This window comes from Excalfactoria chinensis, chromosome 20 (assembly GCF_039878825.1).
Source record: "Excalfactoria chinensis isolate bCotChi1 chromosome 20, bCotChi1.hap2, whole genome shotgun sequence".
Classification (NCBI taxonomy): Eukaryota; Metazoa; Chordata; class Aves; order Galliformes; family Phasianidae; genus Excalfactoria; species Excalfactoria chinensis.
In genome coordinates this window covers 4625468-4645843 of record NC_092844.1, presented here as the reverse complement: position 1 = coordinate 4645843, position 20376 = coordinate 4625468, and the positions used below count along the sequence as shown (strand labels likewise).

The window sequence follows — 20376 nt, the reverse complement described above, 5'->3', positions numbered from 1 at the left end:
ATCTAGTTCACAAAGGTTTAAGTTGATGTTTGACTTTGGAAGGATCCTGCACACAAGTGAGTTGGTCTGGACTTGCTCATCTAACTACTGATGGCCTGACATTGAAAGGTAGAACCGCAGCAGCTTTTTTGCCTTTTCCAGATCTCCTGTGAATGGTAAAATATGGCGTGATGTGTTGTTTTTGTATTAGAGTAACAACACTTGGTAACACAGCAATAATACATATAGACTGAGTGCTTCTCAGGCACATGCAGAGAGACAGTTCCTGTATTGGTGATTGAAAAAGAAGGAAGTAGTTGTTTTTATCTTTACTCCGAAGGCAGAAAAACAGACTCTGGGTCATGCAGGGACAGACAGAAGCACCTCCTGACACCCCAAGCTGTAGTCCAAGCCTTTCTCTGTAGTTTCTGTTGTTTTATATCCTGCTGTGAGATAGGAGGTAACTCCTGGGTGTCTATTTTCATATAGAACAAGACTGATTTGCATCCTTGTTTACATTGCTTTATTTTCATATGGAGAACAGCATAGAGGTGGAAGAGATCTTTTGGTTGGAGTAGTTCCTGCTGGGGATGAAGACAAAAATCAAGTACTTTGCACCAGCTAAAGTTTCCTCCAGGTTGGTGACTTCCAGCCCAGGTGTAATTCAGATGGCACGTAGAATTCAAGCCAAATCATTGCTCATTAAGACAGGACAGTTGTCTTCATTGATCAGACTTAGTAAAAAGCCTCCTGTTTGGGATGTTGCTCAACACTGTGCCAGCTCAGTGCTGGTAGGAAATGTCAGGGGCAGTCCAAAGCTGTGGGTTGAATCAAGCCATTGTGAGCATGCATCTCCATAGAAGAGATTGCATTTAGCTACGAGTCACATGGTTAGTGATCATCCAAAGTGCCTGCCTGTTACTTCTGTCCTGCCATCAAATTTCTCCTTAAGAATATTTTCCACTAAATAATGCTTAAAAAGGGAAAAGGCCAAAATGTTTTCAAAAGCTTTAAGAAATCAGTGACCTCAGTTAAATGGAGCCAGTTAGAACAAACATGTCTTTTGATTTTCTAGTTAACTCTTGTATGCAATACAGTGCCAAAACGTCCTTCCACACTCACTCAGTTTGCCAGTTTCCCCTTTGCAATACTCTTTTCATGTCGGATTTCTCCTACATCACTCCCTGTGTTACCTAAGCTTTCTTTACTGGCTGCCAACAGCTCTCAGCTCTATCCTTGCCTTACCAAAGGCAGCCTGTATTGTCAAGTGGATTGAGCGTGGGGCTACATGCCAGCATTCCTGATTGCTTATCTCAGCCGTGGCACGGCTTTGTCAACCCTTGTGCAATTCAATTAATCCAGTTCCCACTCTTTAAAAACGAGGATGAAGACATTTACGTAACTATTGGAGACTTTGTTCTGTATAGAAGGGATGTTACAGTCTCTCTGTGCTGGATCCATCCAGACCAGCAAGTAGAGCTATCACGGTTGCTGCTGTTGTAACTGTAGCTCCTTTATAAATAGGATGGGCTCAGCTGATTAGCGCTCTTATCTGATCTCTGTTGGTTAATGAGGATAAGTGTGCATCAGGGCTGGAGTCCTCTTACAGAACATCCAGCAACTGCACGATGTTATTTCTTCTTAGGGGGGGAATAAACTGCTGCTTTATCTGTTAGTCATTTTAGGACGTATCAGTCAATATCTCTGATCTACTGACTCCATACTAGACCTGCGTGCTGTTCGCTCAGCTCCCTGCACAGCGGGCCCTTAGGATGCTTCAGAAGGAGAAGTTTGGGCCCAAAATAAGGCACTTCCTACCAAGTGCTGTAGGATTTCCCCATATCTAGCAAATACTTCCTCTTTTTCAAGCCTGCTTCTTCCTTTACCGACTATCATCGCTTCTTCTGCAACTGCTTTCCTGGAAACAAGTGTTATGCAAAATGAGGAAGAGAGAAAGCTCCTAAATTACCGCATTCTCGCAGGATGTAATTTGGAATTACTTTGTAGATTTGCTGCTTTGTGGACGCCCTCACCTCCACAAGCACCAGCGCGCATGCGCGGCGACACCCTCGCTGCGCGCGGGCGCACAGGCTGAGCCCAACCTGCGGGCCGCGGCGTCGCGCATGCGCGCCGCTCCGCCCCCGGGGCCGACTCTGGTGAGGAGGCGGGGAGAGGACGATGGAGGCGCGCAGGGTCCGCCGGTCCCGCTCAGTGCTCGGGGGCAGTCGTTGCCGCCGCCACCACCGTTATTACCCACACCGCCGCGGTCGGCGCCTCGGCCTCTGAGGGAGCAGCGGGAGGGAGAGCAGCCGGGCGGGCGGTGAGTGCGGGGCGCTGAGGCGGGCGGGCGGCCGCGCTGAGGGGAGCCCCCAGGGGAGGGCGGGCCGCGGCCTCCCGCGGGGCTGCGTGCCGGGGCCGGGCCGCCCGGGAACCGCCGTACCCGCATCGCGCCCGCTCGCTTTCCTCAGGGCAGGCTTTCGGGGAGCCGTCCGCGGGCAGTGGGCGTTCGGATAACAACCGCGAACGGGGCGAGGTGGGTGCGCCCCGGCCGTGAGTGCGAGCTGTGAGGAGGGAGAGTTTCCCGGAGGGTAACAGGTGAGAGAACTCAGCCCGGGGCCGCTGAGGGGCGTGTGGGGCTCTGAGGTCCCGTCCAGGTGGAGGAGTGCGGAGCTGCTTTGAAAGCAGAGAGTTAACAAACGAAGTTGTTTGCCCCCGGTATGAGACACGTGATAGTCACACTGTCTATTTCTTTCTTTCTTGTTTTTTTTCTTTTCGGTAGGATGTCATCAAAAACACACCCCTGTTATTTTCACTCAGGAACGCTGTTTATTTTTTACTGTCAGACACTGAAAAAAGGGAAGTGCTGTCTGCTCCACGCAGTGCTGCCAGCTTTGGCTGCCTGGTGGGAGGGTTTGCGCCTCGGAGATGGAGCTGTATGTGTATGAGCTCTATTGGAGTGCTTTCTTCAGTTAAACATCATCATTATAAAGCTTTATCTACAGAATTAGACCACTAAGCAGAGGGGGGATTGGCAGCAAGGTGCAGCCAGTGTGGTGTTTGGATGCAGTGTGATCCCTTCCTGCTATAACACAAGTGTTGATATTATGTTAGAGAATTAGGAGTTTTCAATGGCTGATGCAACCCTAAGAAACTGTCCGAATTGCTGCAGCCTTGGAATCCTATAAAAGCAGTGTTTGGTTGGAATGGACCCTGTGATAACCCTCTGTGATGGTTTAGGGCCGTGCCTTTGACAGAGGGAAACTTCTTCACAAAACAGTCGCTGACCTGCAACGCTCATCAAAAAATGGTCTGAAGTTCTTAGTGATTCATAGGCTTGTGTTTCTTGTGTAGCTCTTTGGAAGGGGACGTTTGCGTGCTATTCCCTGTTATCTAACAGCAGAGGAGATCACAGTTTAAGATGCAGGCACATAACTCTTGGCCAACAGGATGTGGATTACATCTGAATGGAGGCTTAGTAAAATTGTTTCAGGCTTGTTTTATAACCAGGATTCTTACAGTAGACCTGGAGCGTGACTCCTTAGTAACAGTCTAACAGCGCAGTAAAACATCTGGGATGTTCTGGTGTTCTTTCCTCCCATCTGAAGTTGGTTTGACAAAGCTGCTCTGAAGTTGTGGTTTGTGACGGTGATCATTTGTAGCAACAGAGGAACTGAAGATGGGATATATAACATTAAAAAGGAAACAGCTGGATACTGAGAGAGAGGTGACTCAGCTTGCTATTGTGTGTCACAGTTTGGAGTATCAAAGTGCTAACTCTCAATTGACGTTTATTCTGGAATGCTGAACTTCTAAATCTCTTTTCTTAATCTGGGCCATGACTTTGACCAGAGCAGCCTCTTTGCTAGTTTGTTGACTCGTGCTTCGTGTTTCTGGATCCAGTCCTAGGAGCTGGTCGGTGATAGTTTTGTCCTTATGTCAGATCTGCTTATTTAATGAAGGTCTTATGAGGGGATGTTAATTAAACAGTACGTGGCGTAAGCTGTAGTTTAAAACATTCTGAACTGGAAAACGTTACATGGGAGGAATATCAAGTTCTTAGGCTGCATGTAGCAGTAGATCTGTGCAACGTCTTACTGCCAGTTTTATTTTCTTTACTGATAGTATCTGTCAGATGAAGGTGTTTGCTTTCCCCCTCCACCAGTTCCAGTGTATTTTTTTCCTATCCAGATTATTCTTGAGGGGGAGATCGGTGCCATGGATGAGGAATTATCTCCTGCATTTTTGTTGGTTATATCTAAGGAATTGAATGTATTTGCTCCTAAACACTGATCTCTTTACAAGTGCAAGATCTTATGAATTATTACTGGTTGAGTCTAACTGCACCTCTTGGTGTTCTATCGGGGTAAACCTGATCTGCTGTGAGAGCAAAGCTGTGCTCTGCTGCCATTAGGTGATTATTCTGTCTAGTTTAGTAACGAGCCGCTATTCCTAATAAATTACTGTTTCTTCATGCTTTTGTTATCTGCAAGTTGAGATACTGTGAAGTGCAGTGCTTGTAAAATGGGTGACATTTCTCATTCTGTGTTAACCTTACGGACAAATATTATTCTGTGTTCTCCAGAGCCAAAGTCTATTTTAACAGTTACAGTGATGTCCTGATCTGTTCTGTACGTGATACAGTAAGAAGCTGTTACAGTGTGCTAAAAGCTGCTTGAAAAACATCTGCAAATATCTAGTGAGCCAACGTTTATCCCTGGGTTAAAGTAATTTGAGGAACATACTGTTCCTTTAGGCTTCATCTGAGATGGCATTTGTTCACACTCTGGTCTTTCTTTACACACTGGAAGTTGCTTTCTGTTTTTATTGCGAGAAATCTTCTACTTAATTCAAATAATGATGTAAACTTAAATAGATGATTCCTGTTTCTTTTGTGGTGTGTTGCTTTTTTCTCCTGCAGAATTGCAGTCTGCCAGCTGTTCATTATCCAATCCTTGTGCTGGTTATGGTGGAAGCAAAATACTTCGTGCTTGTCATGTTTCATTTTCTGTATATGCTATATACATACATATATATACATATATATTTCTGGATGTAGGTGGAAGTGTGATGCTCTCCAACTAATAGTACAGTTTTATGTGGAGACTAGGGGCACTGGAGTTTGAACTCTGCTCTCTTTTTCCTTCTACTGTCTTGTGATGACCTTGAAGAATTTCTCAGCTGCCCAGATCTTATTGTCTACCAAAGGGTGTCAATTCACACCTAATTCACTACTAACTTTGCTAATACTGGGCTTTTCCTTCTCTCCCTTACCTGTCTCTTTTCCCCTGATGTTTTTCCACAGGAATTAAATTTTTCCCTCACTGAGGTTCTTTCACTTCCAGTATGGAGATGAATCGGGAGAAACTGTGTACGAGTAAGGCTGATGTGAGCCCAGATTCTGCATATCATTGCTCAGCGTGTCATGATGATGAGGAGTGGAGCAGCACGAGCCGGGGACGAGCGAAGTCACGGAGCTTGTCTGCTTCACCAGCCTTAGGAAGCACCAAAGAATTCCGGTATGGCTTCTGTTTCTTCCCTCTTTCAAGAAAAATGGAAGAAGTTCAGATATCCAGGTGTTAGTTTTTGCTTCTGGTTTTATATACCCATAATCTTGCTTTTAAGGTAACCTTAAAATGCACTTTAAAAGGTGGTTAGTCCAAAATGAAATCAGGAAGTTAAAGGCTGGGGCTACACCAGGGTCAGACCTGTAATCAAAATGGTACAGCTGTCAAAACTGATATCTGCGGAGTTCACAGTCTCAAAAAAACAGGAGAGGCACACCTGCAATGTTGTACAAATGCTCTAACTGGAGCTGTGGTGCTGTGTATTGGAAGCTGGGTGAGAATTGGGGTGATATCGTAACGTGAGGCAGAACAAATAAGCAGGTGCTTGCAATTCTAATCACAACGCTGAGAAACGCCCATTTCTTTCATTGAGCCAAATTCCTGATGTATTCGCAATACTCTTTGTCATGTGGACAACTTGGATGGAACTTTTGATTCTGTGATCTTTGGACCTGTTGTAAATACCAGATGGTGTCCTGTGGTAACAGTGAGTCTTGATGGCAGCAGAACTTTACCTTGCTCATATTGTGATCCAGGCTGAAGCATGGACAGAATCACGAAGGAATTGCTCAACAGATGAGATTCTCTTCCAGAGAATAGAGGATTGCTATTGCAAGTCAGAGCTTATGTGGGTGAGACCTGAAGATCCCAGGGGAAGCTTTGTGGTGAAAGGAGGGGTAATAAAAGCCTTTCACTCAAGAGATTAATGCTTGGAAATAGTTGCTTTGCATAAGTAGCTCAGCTGATACATTGTATTTGGGAAATATTCACAAAGGACCATACTGTTCTAGCTACTATGTTTTGTATCACAGCCCATAGGTAAGTCTTTACATTAAAAGCCTTCTGTGAAATGTGATTTTCCTGCTCTGCTTATATCTTCAAATGTGGATGTTTGATGCCTCTTTGTAGGACAGGAGTTTAGCTAAACAGTGACATGTAATACGTACCTCTGTTTAAAGAAGACAGAAAAGGCAGTGAGTGATAGAGGCTTGAGTGGAGCAAAACGTGGCAGGTGATGTTACCAGAGTATTGGTTAGCTGTGCTAATTTCGTGTGTAACTTCTCATAAACAGAGACTTGGATTTCCCCTTTGCACAAACTGCTACATGCCTTAATCTCTAAGAATGTGCATATTTGCTCATTTTTCTCCTGTAATATAAATAAGGTAAATTTTTAACATGCTTACGTAATAGTCGTGTGTGTCTGAAAAAAACGTTTGAACATAAGTTAAACAAAACTTTTATGTGTTTGTTATGGGACGTTAAATAATGTTAATTATCATAATTAAAATCTGGCACAAACGTATTTTCTTAGACATGGAAAAAATATTATGACTTTAATCTGTCATCTGTTTTTGATTTTCAGTAGAAATCTGATGTGTGGGATTTTATAGTGCTCCAAGTGAGTCATCAGGCCAGCCTGAGCTACTGCACAATACCCACTATAATAGGCAGAACAGCAATGATTTATTACTAGCAAGGAATAGGTTAATTACCAGTTCCTGTGTTAATTGAATTAAGCACAGGAAAGGCATATTTCCCACTTGATTTTAATGGAATAATTTTAATAGCATTTACTTGTTTCAACATGACGCAATGAGTTTTACTCCCATGTACAGATCTGCTGCAGGAGGGAGGCGGGTAAAGCAGAACAGCTCTGACTTGCTCCACATAATCTCATCCTAGAGCTAGGAGCAGCCCTGTGTTCTGGGTGGAATTTAAGTTGAAGTTTTGTCTTCTCTTTTTCTCTGGAATTTGAGATCTTTTGAAATGAGATCCTGGTTGTGTCATGATAGTTCTGCTTTGCTTCACCACTAGCACTAAAACTCATAGTTTATAGATTGCTCTTGAAAACTGCTAGAAAATCGGGCATTTTGTACCTTCCTGTTTGTTCCTTCTCTCGCCTCTTGCTGGAGCTTCTAATTCAGGTTCAGTGCTTAAGGAAATAGTCCGTAAAATATTTTGACTACTGCAAAACATGCCCCTTGGCACTCGTTAGTGAGGTACACTTCCTGAGTGTGCACTTCCTTGTTAGTGAGTTGGGATTTCTGATATACACTGGGACAGGTAATGTTACTGTGCAGTCCAAAAGTGGTATCATAAAAGCAAGGTGTGCTGAGTGCACTCTGTTAGCAGTGCTGCTGCTCCCATTGGCGGTGGCAGGCTGTGTGCTCTACCAGGTTGCTGTGTGGTCTGTTTCTTTATGTGACGGAATTCATGCAAGCCACTAAATGAAGCCAAAAATGCCTGAGCAGTGCTTCATTGCATTGTTTTCTCTTGATTAAAAAAGCATGTTAATCTCAGGTTGGGATGCCTTTGTACCTTTCAAGAGATTAAAGTAACCTTGTAGGCACTCCTCTGCTTAAATGGCTGAGTTTGTTACCCCAGTCTTTTTTACTAGTTGACTTTGGTAAATTTGATTGGTAGCAATTGATTTCTTGTTTGTAAATTTCTGTGCTACCTTAAAAGTACAGACAAAATAGTGTTGGTTATTAAATAAAGATTATTTCTGCTTTTTCCTTCCGCATAGCATTTTTCCTTTTTGCAGTAGTGAGACCTTGAAAATAGGTTGTTTTTATCATTTGGAATTTGTCGACAGGTTTTTCTTGTGTCCCTGAGAGGCCCACATACTGTTCTGGTCTGTAATGTCAAGGAGATTTGTGACTAAGCATGTTTGACATGAGTTCACAGAACTGCCTTGATCTGAGGCTGTGATCTTACTTGTGCACAGTGAAGTTTAAATGAATACAAGAAAAATACATACCTGGTACAAGTGCTTGGACTTAGTGTGTACTCACATCAGGTGGGCATGAACTGTGAGTGTGGCTTCAATTATAAAATCACTGTGAGGGAGGGAGGTACAGGAGTTAAAATTTAGCTTTGAAATGTGTGAGCTAATGTGTGTAAAATTACACTGGCTAGTCACCCACAAATGGAAGTTTAAGAAATGGACTTTGTCCTTCATTGCCTAATGCGGCTCTTTCGAAGATGTTACGTTTGGTTTTGGTGCTTGGGGAGCTAATTATACCTAGTTTGCAATCACGTTTATTTGATCTCTTCTTATGTTCAGGAGGACACGTTCCTTGCATGGACCATGCCCAGTGACCACGTTTGGACCAAAGGCCTGTATGCTGCAAAATCCTAAAACGATTATGTAAGTACTTGTCAAGTGACTGATATTATGCTGATATTATTCCATGTGAAAGAAGATAAGCTTGCTTTCCTGCTCAACCCAACTCATCCCAACTCAACGTTGTTTTGTGCTGGGATCTGTATTGCAAAAATTGACTTGCTGTTTAGATCACACGTTACCTTAATCTGCATGCTGAGAAATGTAGTATGAGCTTAAATGTCACTCTTGTTTCCTTTCCCAAAGGGCTGATAGGACATAATCAGTATTTCTCTGTATGGTTTTATAGTAGTTTTGCCAATTGGAATACTTCTCGCAGGACAACAGGCATCAATCAATAGGATGAATACCCTTTTAATGTTATTAATTCATGTGATGTTCTGATGATTCACTATCTAAACTAATGGAGTTTTTTTCTCAGCACAACGTATCTATTCTAAGAAAACAAAACCCGAACCATTTTGTATTTAAAATAAATAGAGCAGAGCATGCAGATAGTTTTAAGTACTGGAGTTTTGTTTAAATGTATTTTGCATAATCTGCAGTTCCTAAATTGTGGTCAACAATGGCAACAGTAATAAAGCCTTTCCAACACAGCTGACAGTAAACTCCATGTAGCAAACTAATTATGATGCTGAGAAGCTGTTGGTATCATTTCCTTTATTCCATAAAGAAAATGGTTTCTCAGCTACAGAGGGACAGAAATTGTTACGGACAACATGAAAAAAGGTAGAGGAATTGCTGTGTGCACGATGGAGTCTCATCCAAGGAAAGCCTTTTGTTTGAACGAGTAGTTTGAATTTTAGTATTTCATGGGTGTATAAATATGAAGGCAGGTTATGTATAGTCTCTGCTGGTAAATTTATTGTGAAAATAAGGCATATTTCAGCAGATACGCAAACAGTTCTGTCCTTTTGTGAAGTTCTTTTGTATTCATTTGGCTTTCAGTTACACTTGAAGTATTTGAATTTATTTCTTTGATTAAAACTTTAACTAAATCATAGTGATCTTCCTCAAAACACAGTGGTGGTAACAGTGTTTCCCACAGAGGTGTGGCAGAAATCTTGCAGTTCAGGGGGAATCTGAACTTCCTTCTTTCTGTCTCTTCTGAGGTTTGTAACTTTGTATACCTGCAAACCCAGCCTGCATTGCATGTTTACCCACCTGATTGTGCTGAACATGCTCCTCCCTGTGGGCTGAGCCAGCTTTGCACCATATAATGATAAGTGTCAAGATCAGTTGAGCACAGAGGCTGTAGGCGATACTCAACACACTGCTTGCCAGGGAAAAGACAGTGTGCAGAAGGAAAGGACTATTTGAAAACCAAGTTATAAATTACTGTTCTTAGTACTTTAAAGGTTTTGTTTGCTTATTTTGTGGCTTCTGAAAGCAGCAGTATCCTTTTCAGTTGTTTCTTTTTTTTGTTTGTTTTCTACAGTCACTAGTAATATTGAACTCTTCTCACTGGAGGGAAGGATAACAGAAAATCTTAGTTTTTACGTATGGGCATCAGTTAATCAGGGTCTCTTTAAGTCACAGCGTTGAAAACCCTTCTGTCTGAAGGCTGTATTTTCTGAAGTGAATTTTCTAAATGAGAAGCCTTGGCTTTTTATTGGCACTGTTGGAAATATTTAGCTGGATGGGGGTTTTTTTGAGGTAGAAGTTTCTTAAGACTCGATAAAAGCCTCAGCACAGCCTGGTTTGTTGGAACTGTTGCATTTTCCCGACTTCTGGAAACGAACATGAAGGTCCTAAAGCATGTTATGAATAATTTTTCAATTAGAGCTACATGGAATTGGTGAGTACAGCTGAAATAGACAGATTGCCTTTTTGGTTTGAAGAAAATCTGTTAGTTCTGGGCTTATTAGGTGAAAAGCAATGCTGCAATCTTTAGTTCTCTGCCAGCGTTACAAGGCAGCCTGATTGTGTTGAAATGCATTTTCGGGGCTGGTTTCTATGCACGTGCTTTTTGCTTTTGAGCAGTATTCAGATTTGAGGAATTTGATCTTATAAAATCAATGGCTTTTGTCCAGAATTGTGCTAGTTTATGGTTTCTGCGCTGTGTATAATATGAACTTCTTTAATGAAAGTAAAACGAGCAGGTTATTGAACCTCCGTTATTATCATCTGTTCCACATTAACTCTTGAAGTACTAAATCCAAATCTCTAAATTTGGCTGTTCAGCATGGATGCTAATCTACTTTGCTTTACGGATTATATCTGCACCTTATGGAAAAGGATGAGATGTTCATTGTATGCAAAATACAGCAGTAAAATTGTGTAGCTCAGCAGTGGATCCAAATGAAGAAGGAAAATACATCTGTGTGTTCCTAAATCAGTGGTGTGTCTTACAGAGCAGCATGAAGTTGAGTGAGTTTTTATGATAGGAAGCGTAAGAATTGCTACAGACTTCCTAGAATGGAGGTTATGTAGCAGTTTGTTGTAGCTGTTGAGGCTTCCTTGAGGATTTAGTACAGATATGTGTCTTAATTATTGAAATATTTGCCCTTTTCTGGTGATAATGTAGTTGTGAATTAATTCTTATTAGAAAAACTGTATAACTAGTGCCTGTAAAAACTGTGACTGTATACTGAAATTGGTGAAATCTTAGTGGAGGAAAGTATTTATTGGTTTCATGAGGGGAGAAGGCATCTTTACTATTATATCCTTCTCTCTATTGTCCCAGCAGTGTGTGTGACAAGATGTAAGTTCTTGCCTGGTTAAAATGATGTCAAAGTGAAAGGTAGTAACATATATTTGAAGATCTGTGGGCACTGCAGTGCATCTCTACCCTTTCTTTCAGTTACTCAGTGCTTTTAGTCCTCTGTTTTTCCTTTATAGTGACATTTTCTGATTCAAAAAGATGATGTTTTTAACCTAGCAATCCAGAAGATTTGTGTTTTGTTGTGTTCTCTTCTCTAGGCACATTCAGGATCCAGCAAGCCAGCGGTTGACATGGAACAAACCTCCCAAGAGTGTCCTTGTTATTAAAAAGATACGTGATGCCAGTCTGCTGCAACCTTTTAAAGAGCTCTGTGTGTATCTTACTGAGGTAACAGCATGTAAATTCAATTTGTTTTAATCATAATGAGAAATCTTACATCAAAATTATTTTCAGTTACTGATTCTGTTAAACATGAAATCCATAGAATTGCATGGTGCAAACAAATCATTAGCACAAACTTTATTGCAGTGGAAGTATTAAAACGTGTTTCATAGCTTAGGAACAGTACTTGGAGGGAAAATCACAACTGTTTCTTTCCAATTGTGTGCAGATCTGAAGACATAGAACAGAAAATATAGTCCTTAAAGCCTTGAGGAAACACTGTATCATGTAATTCCTGTTCCAGAGCTGATTTTTATTTACCAGATGGCCTATGTAACTGCAAATTTCTGGTTAGAATTAAACCACGTGTTGTATATTAAAAATACTAGGAAAAAAAGCCCTGCAACCCAAAGATGCAGATCACTTCAGTAAAAATAATGTGTTTTTATTTGTGTTTTTTAACTGATTCAAATTCTGGAGGGAATCAAATACTCCAGTATTTAAGAGGTTGTTAACAAGCTCATCTTACCTCCTTTTAGGAGAACAACATGATAGTGTATGTAGAAAAAAAAGTATTGGAAGACCCTGCGATAGCTAATGATGATAATTTTGGACCAGTGAAGAAGAAATTTTGTACTTTTCGAGAAGGTATGGTGCTCAATTCTTGAAAGTCAAGTTGAGGCATAGCATTTGTTCATCTTAATGTTTCCTTAGTATTGAATCAAGGTTGTGAAACTGATCTGTCTCTTGCAAACCGTTGTTGCACCTTACTTGCAGTTTTATTTACATTTTGAATGAATGCTGGCATGCTGCACAAATCTTACAGCAGGAATTTAACTTAAAAACATAATTCAGAACTTATATTTCAATGTTCCTTCTAGATTATGATGATATCTCCAATCAAATAGACTTTATCATATGCCTGGGGGGAGATGGGACCTTGCTTTATGCTTCTTCGCTCTTCCAGGTTGGTCTTGTTTAGAAATGGGCTTAAAGGCCTCTTTTCTTTTTTAAAATATTTGAAGATAATTTTTTCTGTTGTTAACAAGGACTGTGTTTGTCCTTCATTGTTGATTCCTTGTAATCCAGCCTGTTTTACCCTATACCTTCTGAAAATAGCATCTATGTGAGCTGCTTAATTTAATTATACCGTTTGTTTTTATTATGATCAGTTGAAGTTACATTAATAGTCAAAGTATTTACGGGCAATTAGTTAAAGTATGAATTGCTTTAATTCAGTAGCTTTTAAATTCTTTTCTTTATTGATAGGGTAGTGTACCTCCAGTTATGGCTTTTCATCTGGGATCCCTTGGATTTCTTACTCCATTTAATTTTGAGAATTTTCAGTCCCAAGTCACTCAGGTTATAGAAGGTAAATTTAAGGAGACAAGGTGTGGTGTTTCTTTTTGTTACATTTTCTGTAGCTTTTTCCAAGACTGGTTAATTTTCTTAACCAACCCTTGTAGGTAGTCCCATAGTCGCAAGCAACTTACACTAAACTAACTGAAGTACTGTGTTGACCCATTTACCATTTCTGCTTTCTCTGCTATTTTGTAAAGAAAAATAAGAAATAACTTTGTCCTGTGTGGAGTAAGCAAGTAAGAGGAGATAGTAATAAGAGTGTAGCTGTGAAGTGTTTGGTAGTTTGTTCCTCTAAGCAGTGCAGTGCTTGAAGAGTGGAAAGTCAGGGAACACTTGAAACAACTGAAGAAATATTTTGTTTCTTCGATAAGAGATGGAGTTAATTCCGAAGTAAATTTCTAAAAAAAAGATAGAAAATTCTCACATTGCTGAAATGTTTTCTTTTAATATGTGTTTGTAATGCATTTATTTTCTCTAAGCTAAGCCTTTGTCTCAGTGAGGATCACATGAGCCTAGGTGTTTTCTAATCCTGATAATATCCATGTGAAACTTAAAATATTCTTTTTATATTGTAAGGAAAGAGGAAGATTCAAATTTGACTTGATTTTTGCTCTTGAATACGAAAAATCTGTTTTGAGCTTTGCCTAGATATACAGTGCTCTTGTGAATGATACTGGGAACATTGCATGGGGAATAGGTGGATGGTATTTCATACAGATTGCTAGTCATTACCATTTTATTTACTACGGTGGCAAATCATTCTTGTGTATTTCAATTCTAGGCAATGCTGCACTTGTTCTGCGAAGCAGGCTGAAAGTGAAAGTGGTGAAAGAGCACAGGGAAAAGCTGACAGTACAAAATGGGATAGAAGAAAATGGAGTAGTGCCTACAAATATAGAGAAAGAAGTGGGCAAGCAAATTATGCAATATCAGGTCAGAGTTTTAAAAAGAACTAATAAATGCTTTGTAATTTGCTGTATTTGTGTTTTATTATCACTCTATCATTTTTATTACCTTACATTAGCCCAGTAGTGTGGGAGAGAGATACTACATATAACGTATTGGTATAGTACATAATACCTGCACTAAATAATGAGAAAATGATGCACCTCATTCCTTTCTGCAGTCATAAATGCTAGTATTGTAATTTCCAATATTAATATTTTAGTTCTACTTTGTAAATAAGTATGTAGGTCTGAAATGAGACCTCTTAATTCTTAACATCCTGTAATTAGATAAATAAAAATCCTTCAACTGACGACAAAATTGTAAAGAGAGTCTAATTTGGCAGGTACTAAATCAGGGTGAATTTTTCAAAGATCTGGAAAGCATGTTTCTGCTTATCATTTAACCCACTGCCAAGTTAACAGTGATGATATTTGATGTTATGGCAGGTCCTAAATGAAGTTGTGGTGGATCGTGGTCCTTCTTCTTACCTTTCCAATGTAGATGTCTTTCTAGATGGACACCTGATAACTACAGTGCAAGGAGATGGTGAGTTTGTTTCTTGAGTTAAACTGCTTTTCAGTTAATTCATAGGCTGCTGTATTTACTAGTGAATGCTGTTTTTTCACGTGGAAACCAAATCTCAAACTTGAGTTCACTGGTGACAGAAAACATGAGGTTACAAAGAATAGGTAAGGTCTTGCCTTGTGGAATGTGTAAGTTGTTAAGGAAGCGTTGAGTGTTGTAAGCTTTCTGTTTGTGGACTCATGAAGGCACATGGCAGCTTCTTTGGGTATAATGCGTTAGATGAAAGAACAGGAAATACTTCAGAAGATATCTGGAATTTGTTGAAGGACTAAAATCTCCTAAAAGGTGTAACACAGAAGTTCATCCTCTTAACCTGTAATTCTTACAGACAAATGAATGTTTCTGTTACTAAAGAGTAACCTGAGATTTAGAAGTTTATGCAGTTTATGTGAGCTCATTGGACAGATAAGCCGGGCCAGGAGTAGAAGAGTTTCTCATTTGTGTGCTTCACGGAAGAGCTGTAGGTTAATACAAGCTGATGTAGGCTCTGCTTCATCTTTATTGACGGTTGTTCCTTGGATTTTTTTTTTCCAGAATAACAACATTGGTTCTAACGTTTAAATTAAACTAAGGGAACTGTTTGCTTCTTTCACAGGAGTCATTGTCTCCACACCGACTGGTAGCACTGCATATGCAGCTGCTGCAGGAGCTTCTATGATTCATCCAAATGTTCCTGCAATAATGATCACCCCAATCTGCCCTCACTCGTTGTCTTTCAGACCTATTGTTGTTCCTGCTGGAGTGGAACTCAAGGTTGGCTTTTATTGGTTCTCTTTTGAAGTTAAAAACTCTTCTGTAATAACCATGCAAACCTGGCCAAAACAGGGGAGGTTAGGAACTGCTGTGTATCTCCTGCATTCTTCCATTTGGACCAGATGAAGAACGGGGGTCCTTGCTTAAAATAGTATGCCTGCTAGGAGAAGACTTCACATTGCTTTCTATTGTGTAAACTTCTGCAAAATTGAAGTATGTTTGCATTTTGACAAAGAAAATACTAGATTGTTTTTGCTAAATTGCACATAAACCCAGTAGAATTTGAGTGAAATTACCTTCATGGCTAAAATAACAAATATTTCCGACTTTGAGTAAATTATTAAAGATGTCTGAGACTCACTAATTGGTTTTGTTAAGGCTGCCCTGGGGGGATGAAGGGTGGGAAGCCTGTAAAACCTTAATATAGAATTGACTTGATGTAAATTCTGTACTCAGAAATGTAGGTTTGGGAGATTACGTTCAGTTTTTCTCTTTCAGATTATGCTCTCCCCCGATGCCAGGAATACAGCATGGGTTTCATTTGATGGAAGGAAGAGGCAGGAAATATGCCATGGAGACAGGTACAATCTTTCTGGATTGTAGTGTTTCTTTAGAAGTGCAAAAAGTACTGATTCATTAACTTCTCTCATTCTGCTTAGACTGTCCTGAGGGTTGTTGGCAGTGAAGAAACAAGCTTTTATCAAGTCTGATGTCTCTTGCAGCGCAAAACTGTGCTGTTTGATTTCTTACACGCTTTTAGATCTTTGAAAGCAAATGAATTACTGCAAAGAGAGGTCATTTAAGGCCTCTATGCGACATGAGAGGTAGACTTGCTGCTTGGGATACTTGTTTTCTTCCTGGTTGCCACTCTGTCTTGAATTACGTTTCTTCATAGGTTGAAAGATCTGTAGAATAGAGACTGACAGGGCCTCAAGCATCACATTTGGCATTTGGTCCTTTGTTAGAAGCAAGCCTTCCTAGTCGTGCTGCATATTGCCGAAACTTGAAATGTCAAGACCAAGGCGGTGGCTTAAATCTTCCCTTGCCCCAGTGCTGCGTGTGTGAAGGCCATGCAGGATGTCATGGAGTGGGTTCTCACCGTATCAAAAAAACTATTGTCCACACTGCTTCAGTTAACAGCTTTATTGCTTGTTTATACTCTGTTTAGATGTGCATGTAAACTCGGTTTCTGATTTCACCCAGTTTGCTGAACATAGCACTAGGTTGACTAGTGAATAAGAGAGAGAGAGATTAAAATGCTATTCGTTGCTGTTGACTGATCTGAGGTATTCCTGTGTTGTTGCAGTATTAGCATCACTACCTCTTGCTATCCCCTTCCTTCGATCTGTTTCCGAGATCCTGTGAGCGACTGGTTTGAAAGCTTGGCTGAGTGTTTACACTGGAATGTTCGGAAGAAGCAAAATAACTTTGCTGTTGAAGAAGAAGAATTTTGAGTGTCTACATCTAATGACTCATGGGAATGGAAAGAGGCAGTATCCCTTCTATACGCTTGATTTGTTTTGTTTTATAAGCTTTTGCTAACAGGTGTGGTTGCCATCTCAGACATATATATATAATGATATACTTTATATCAGTCTGATCTGCTGATGGTTGGAAATTATTTTGCTACTTCCTATCCAACAGGAATATTATGGAAGAAGTGAGGTTATGATTGTTGTAATCCAGTCTGAATTTTCTTTAAATGAGCAGTTGGAAAATGGGTTATTTCTGATTGGTATTGACTGCATCTGTAGATTTGATTGTAACATATAACTTACCACTAATGTGGCAGGCTGTATGCAGATACGTAATAGAAAAGTGGCAGTAGGAAAAAGGCATTAAAATAGTCTGTTTACTGTGGTATGTATGTGATTCCATTTGTTAAGACTTACATGCACATGAAGGCTCTACAGAAACTGGCTTTAAGGAAGTGCTTTCCTTTTTCATCTAGCTTAAATAGAGCTTGCTCAGAACACCTCTCCATCAAAACAGTGCTTAACATACTTTCTTGCAAGTTTGCAAGTGTGACAAAAACTGTGACTAAGGAACACCTATAAGGAATGTTTTTATTAATAGACAAAACTAGAAAAAAAAATAGTTTATATAAGATAGATATCTATCTTGTGTCCAAGAAGAATGCTTTTTGAGTAGGTGGAACTAGGGAAAAGAACTCCACACATTTATATATATAAATAATACATGTGCAAACACATGCATACGCACAGTGCCCATTTGTCTGAACAGTGCTTGACCCTTTGCTGTCATCACTGTGTAAATATACACCAACAAAAAGCATGGACAAGCATTTGGCTTGGGCTGAGTTGGTGATTTCAGTCATCTTCACTTTTCTTGCTGAGCTTGTTTCCAGCTCTGCAGTTCCTGTTGTTGGGAAACAGTAGTGTGCTTATTTTTGTTTGATGCTCTGGAACAAATGGTAACATTAGGGACTGTATAATAATAGTGATAAAAAATAAAATAATAATGAAAAAAGCTCCAGATATTCAAGAGGAATCTGGATTCCTGTGGAATACAGTGGATATCACTGTACTGCCTAGTGCCACTATTGTCTCGAAGACAATGGTGTCCTGTACAAGGCCCTGAACGCCCTCAAATTCCACAGGTATTGTCCAGCTCTGGGTGCTGAGTAATACAGTAAGGGATACTGCATTGGTAGGCTGATAAATGAGGGGACACATTCCCAGCAGAGTAACAATGGTGCCTTCAGCACACTCAAGATATTCTAAGTCTCGTATGTACTTTTTTAAGATGCTTTCAAATGTTTCTAACTTCTCTATGTACATATTTTATTGTATGTGCTTTTATGAAAAAGAACAACAACAACCTGGTTTGGGAAGAAAAAAATAAAAGAAAGGGTTTGTACTGTAATTTAACTGAAAAAATCAAACCCAAGTATAATGTTTACATTTATGTTCTCTGTGGTGCAGTCTCATGGTCATTCTATCCAAACTTCAGCATTTTTGCGTTGTTGCTGCATTGGCCATTAAAGGAACGGACGTTATCAGTTGAATTTAAGCCTATGTATTGTAAAAGAGGCAATTTCTTACTGAATAAGGTGGGATTTCCTTGAAAGTGGAGAGAGAAGCAATGATAACTTTTCATGATTGTCTTATGTTGTACATGTGGTCCAAAGTAGTAGTGGGAAATGTATTCATTCCCAAACTCTACCTAACGTGCTGTGCTCTGATGGATGGTTTAAATCATATCTCTTATGTTTTGGATGCTGCCCTGGTCTGTCTAATTTTATTAATCAAGATGAGAGCACTTTTCCATAAAAGAGGAGCAAACTCTAATGAGAAAAATCACAATGAAACGGTGTTAATATAAATTCAGTTTTGTAGAATAGAATATTGGTTTACTTTGGTCTAAACAGAAAACTTTTGTGATAACTTGGAGAATGTCAGGATTAGTTTCTGAGATTTATCTTTCACTTGAATCTGCAGTAATTGTTTTATCACTGTTTTGATGCTGCTTACGGGTTTTCTAGGTGGGGTATTCAGTTATTAAATAGCTGATTACTTTTTGAGCTGTAGAATCATCACACTTTTTGCTTTGAAACTATTATTTAATCATGCAATAACTGAGAGGAGGAACAGGGTATAGTGGCTATGAAAATGTATTGTTTGATGAAAAATGAGCAGAATACCCAGGCATACGAGGAAGGTGGAAATCATTTTGTAAAGGTGACGTAAAATTAATGAGCCTTATCTACCTAATTTTTTTGTAAAGATAAGTCTATATTCAGCACTTTTTATTTATGCTTTTATAATAGTAAAGCTTTCACTAATTAATTTGCAGAGTGCACGTTCATGAAATGTAAGCAAAAACTTACCTAACTGCTTTCTCTAAATTAGATCTGCTGGAGTTGTCCTTAAATTTATCACGTACTGCAATTGAATTACTGGCTTTGAGGCTTCTGCAGTTTTGCTTATACAACTTTTCCTGCTTGGTCACAATATTGCTTGGATCACTGCTCAGCCTAGTAGAGCTACAGCCACTGGCCACAGGAAAGTAAGTCATACAATGGCTTTAGTCTTTTGCTCTTTCTTCAGGAAAGCACCTTTGATTATAGTTATGCTGGCTTCATATAAAAAGACAAAAAGAAATTGTGTTAATATGTTACAAATTACCTAACTGTACAAAGTTCCTTTTCAAGGCCTTTAATCTGCAAACCAGCCATTTGCAAGCAGGCTAGTAAAGTTTGATCAGCACTCAAGGATTTTGCATTATTTAACTGCTTCAAGTGTGGGTATTGTGTTCTAACTACATCTGAACGTGATAAAAGCTCTAATGCAGACTTGGTAATATTGGCAATAAGAGTAGCTTACTGAACTTGTTTAAACTGTGCTAGTAAAATGAGAGTTTTCCTGATTATGAATGGCATTTCTTATATAAGGGTTGGAAATATCACTGTACCTGCAAACCCTTTCCAGACTACAAAGGGCCAAAATGGAAGCTTAGAAATTGATGCGTTTAAAAATAACAACAAAACAAAGTCACTCTCTATTAGACTTTAAGATGCTATTAAAAACTGATGTAGTACGGTATAAAGCAGAGTGTACTTAATTTTTAAGAAGAAAAATTCTGTTACATATTGTTAATGCTTTGAAACTTGTTTTAAATATTGCTGAAAACAAATATTTTTCAATCCTTTCAATAAAATCTTTTTGTAAAGTTGAATTTGTTTTAACAGCATTTTGACTTTTAAGGCTAATAAATTAGGGATACACAATTACTTCCTTGGAAGACAAATATCCAGTGTGGGTTTTTGGTGCATTGTCTCATGGGACAGTAGCTTCTGTTTTCTAGAAATGCTCGTAATGCTGCTGTGATTGTGTAGGTTTAATACAAGCCTTTTCCCAAGCGTTTCAAAATAAAAGCTGCTGGATTTGCTGTGTAAGTTAAAGAAAAATCTTCCCTACAGCTAATTGGGCTTCATTAACTAGTTTTATGAAGGTCCCAAAGTAGAAAAGTGAGTGAGGAAATGGTCAGA

At 39.6% G+C, this 20376-nt stretch overlaps 1 protein-coding gene across 3 annotated transcripts; it reads left to right on the top strand.

The window, feature by feature from the left end:
* The first annotated feature begins 2112 nt into the window (after positions 1-2112).
* On the top strand, positions 2113-20061 carry NADK (NAD kinase). Of its 3 annotated transcripts, none has more exons than XM_072354446.1 (12): positions 2113-2299; positions 5322-5495; positions 8612-8695; positions 11594-11723; positions 12257-12365; positions 12599-12684; positions 12987-13089; positions 13861-14012; positions 14474-14573; positions 15208-15365; positions 15864-15946; positions 16672-20061. In XM_072354446.1, exons 2-12 carry the CDS (start codon positions 5323-5325, stop codon positions 16817-16819), a joined length of 1326 nt encoding a protein of 441 aa, XP_072210547.1. In that variant the 5' UTR covers positions 2113-2299; position 5322; the 3' UTR covers positions 16820-20061. The 3 variants fall into 3 exon arrangements, with proteins under 3 accessions (XP_072210547.1, XP_072210546.1, XP_072210548.1); XM_072354445.1 differs by having other exon boundaries at positions 2117-2299; positions 5282-5495; XM_072354447.1 differs by lacking the exons at positions 2113-2299; positions 5322-5495; positions 8612-8695 and adding an exon at positions 10323-10469.
* The last annotated feature ends 315 nt before the right edge of the window (positions 20062-20376 follow it).

Coding starts and splice junctions, on each gene's coding strand:
- NADK (XM_072354446.1), top strand. CDS start 5,323: ATGGAGATGAATCGGGAGAAACTGTGTACGAGTAAGGCTGATGTGAGC. Junction 13,090..13,860: donor AGTCACTCAGGTTATAGAAG/GTAAATTTAAGG, acceptor TTTCAATTCTAG/GCAATGCTGCACTTGTTCTG. Junction 14,574..15,207: donor AACTACAGTGCAAGGAGATG/GTGAGTTTGTTT, acceptor CTTCTTTCACAG/GAGTCATTGTCTCCACACCG.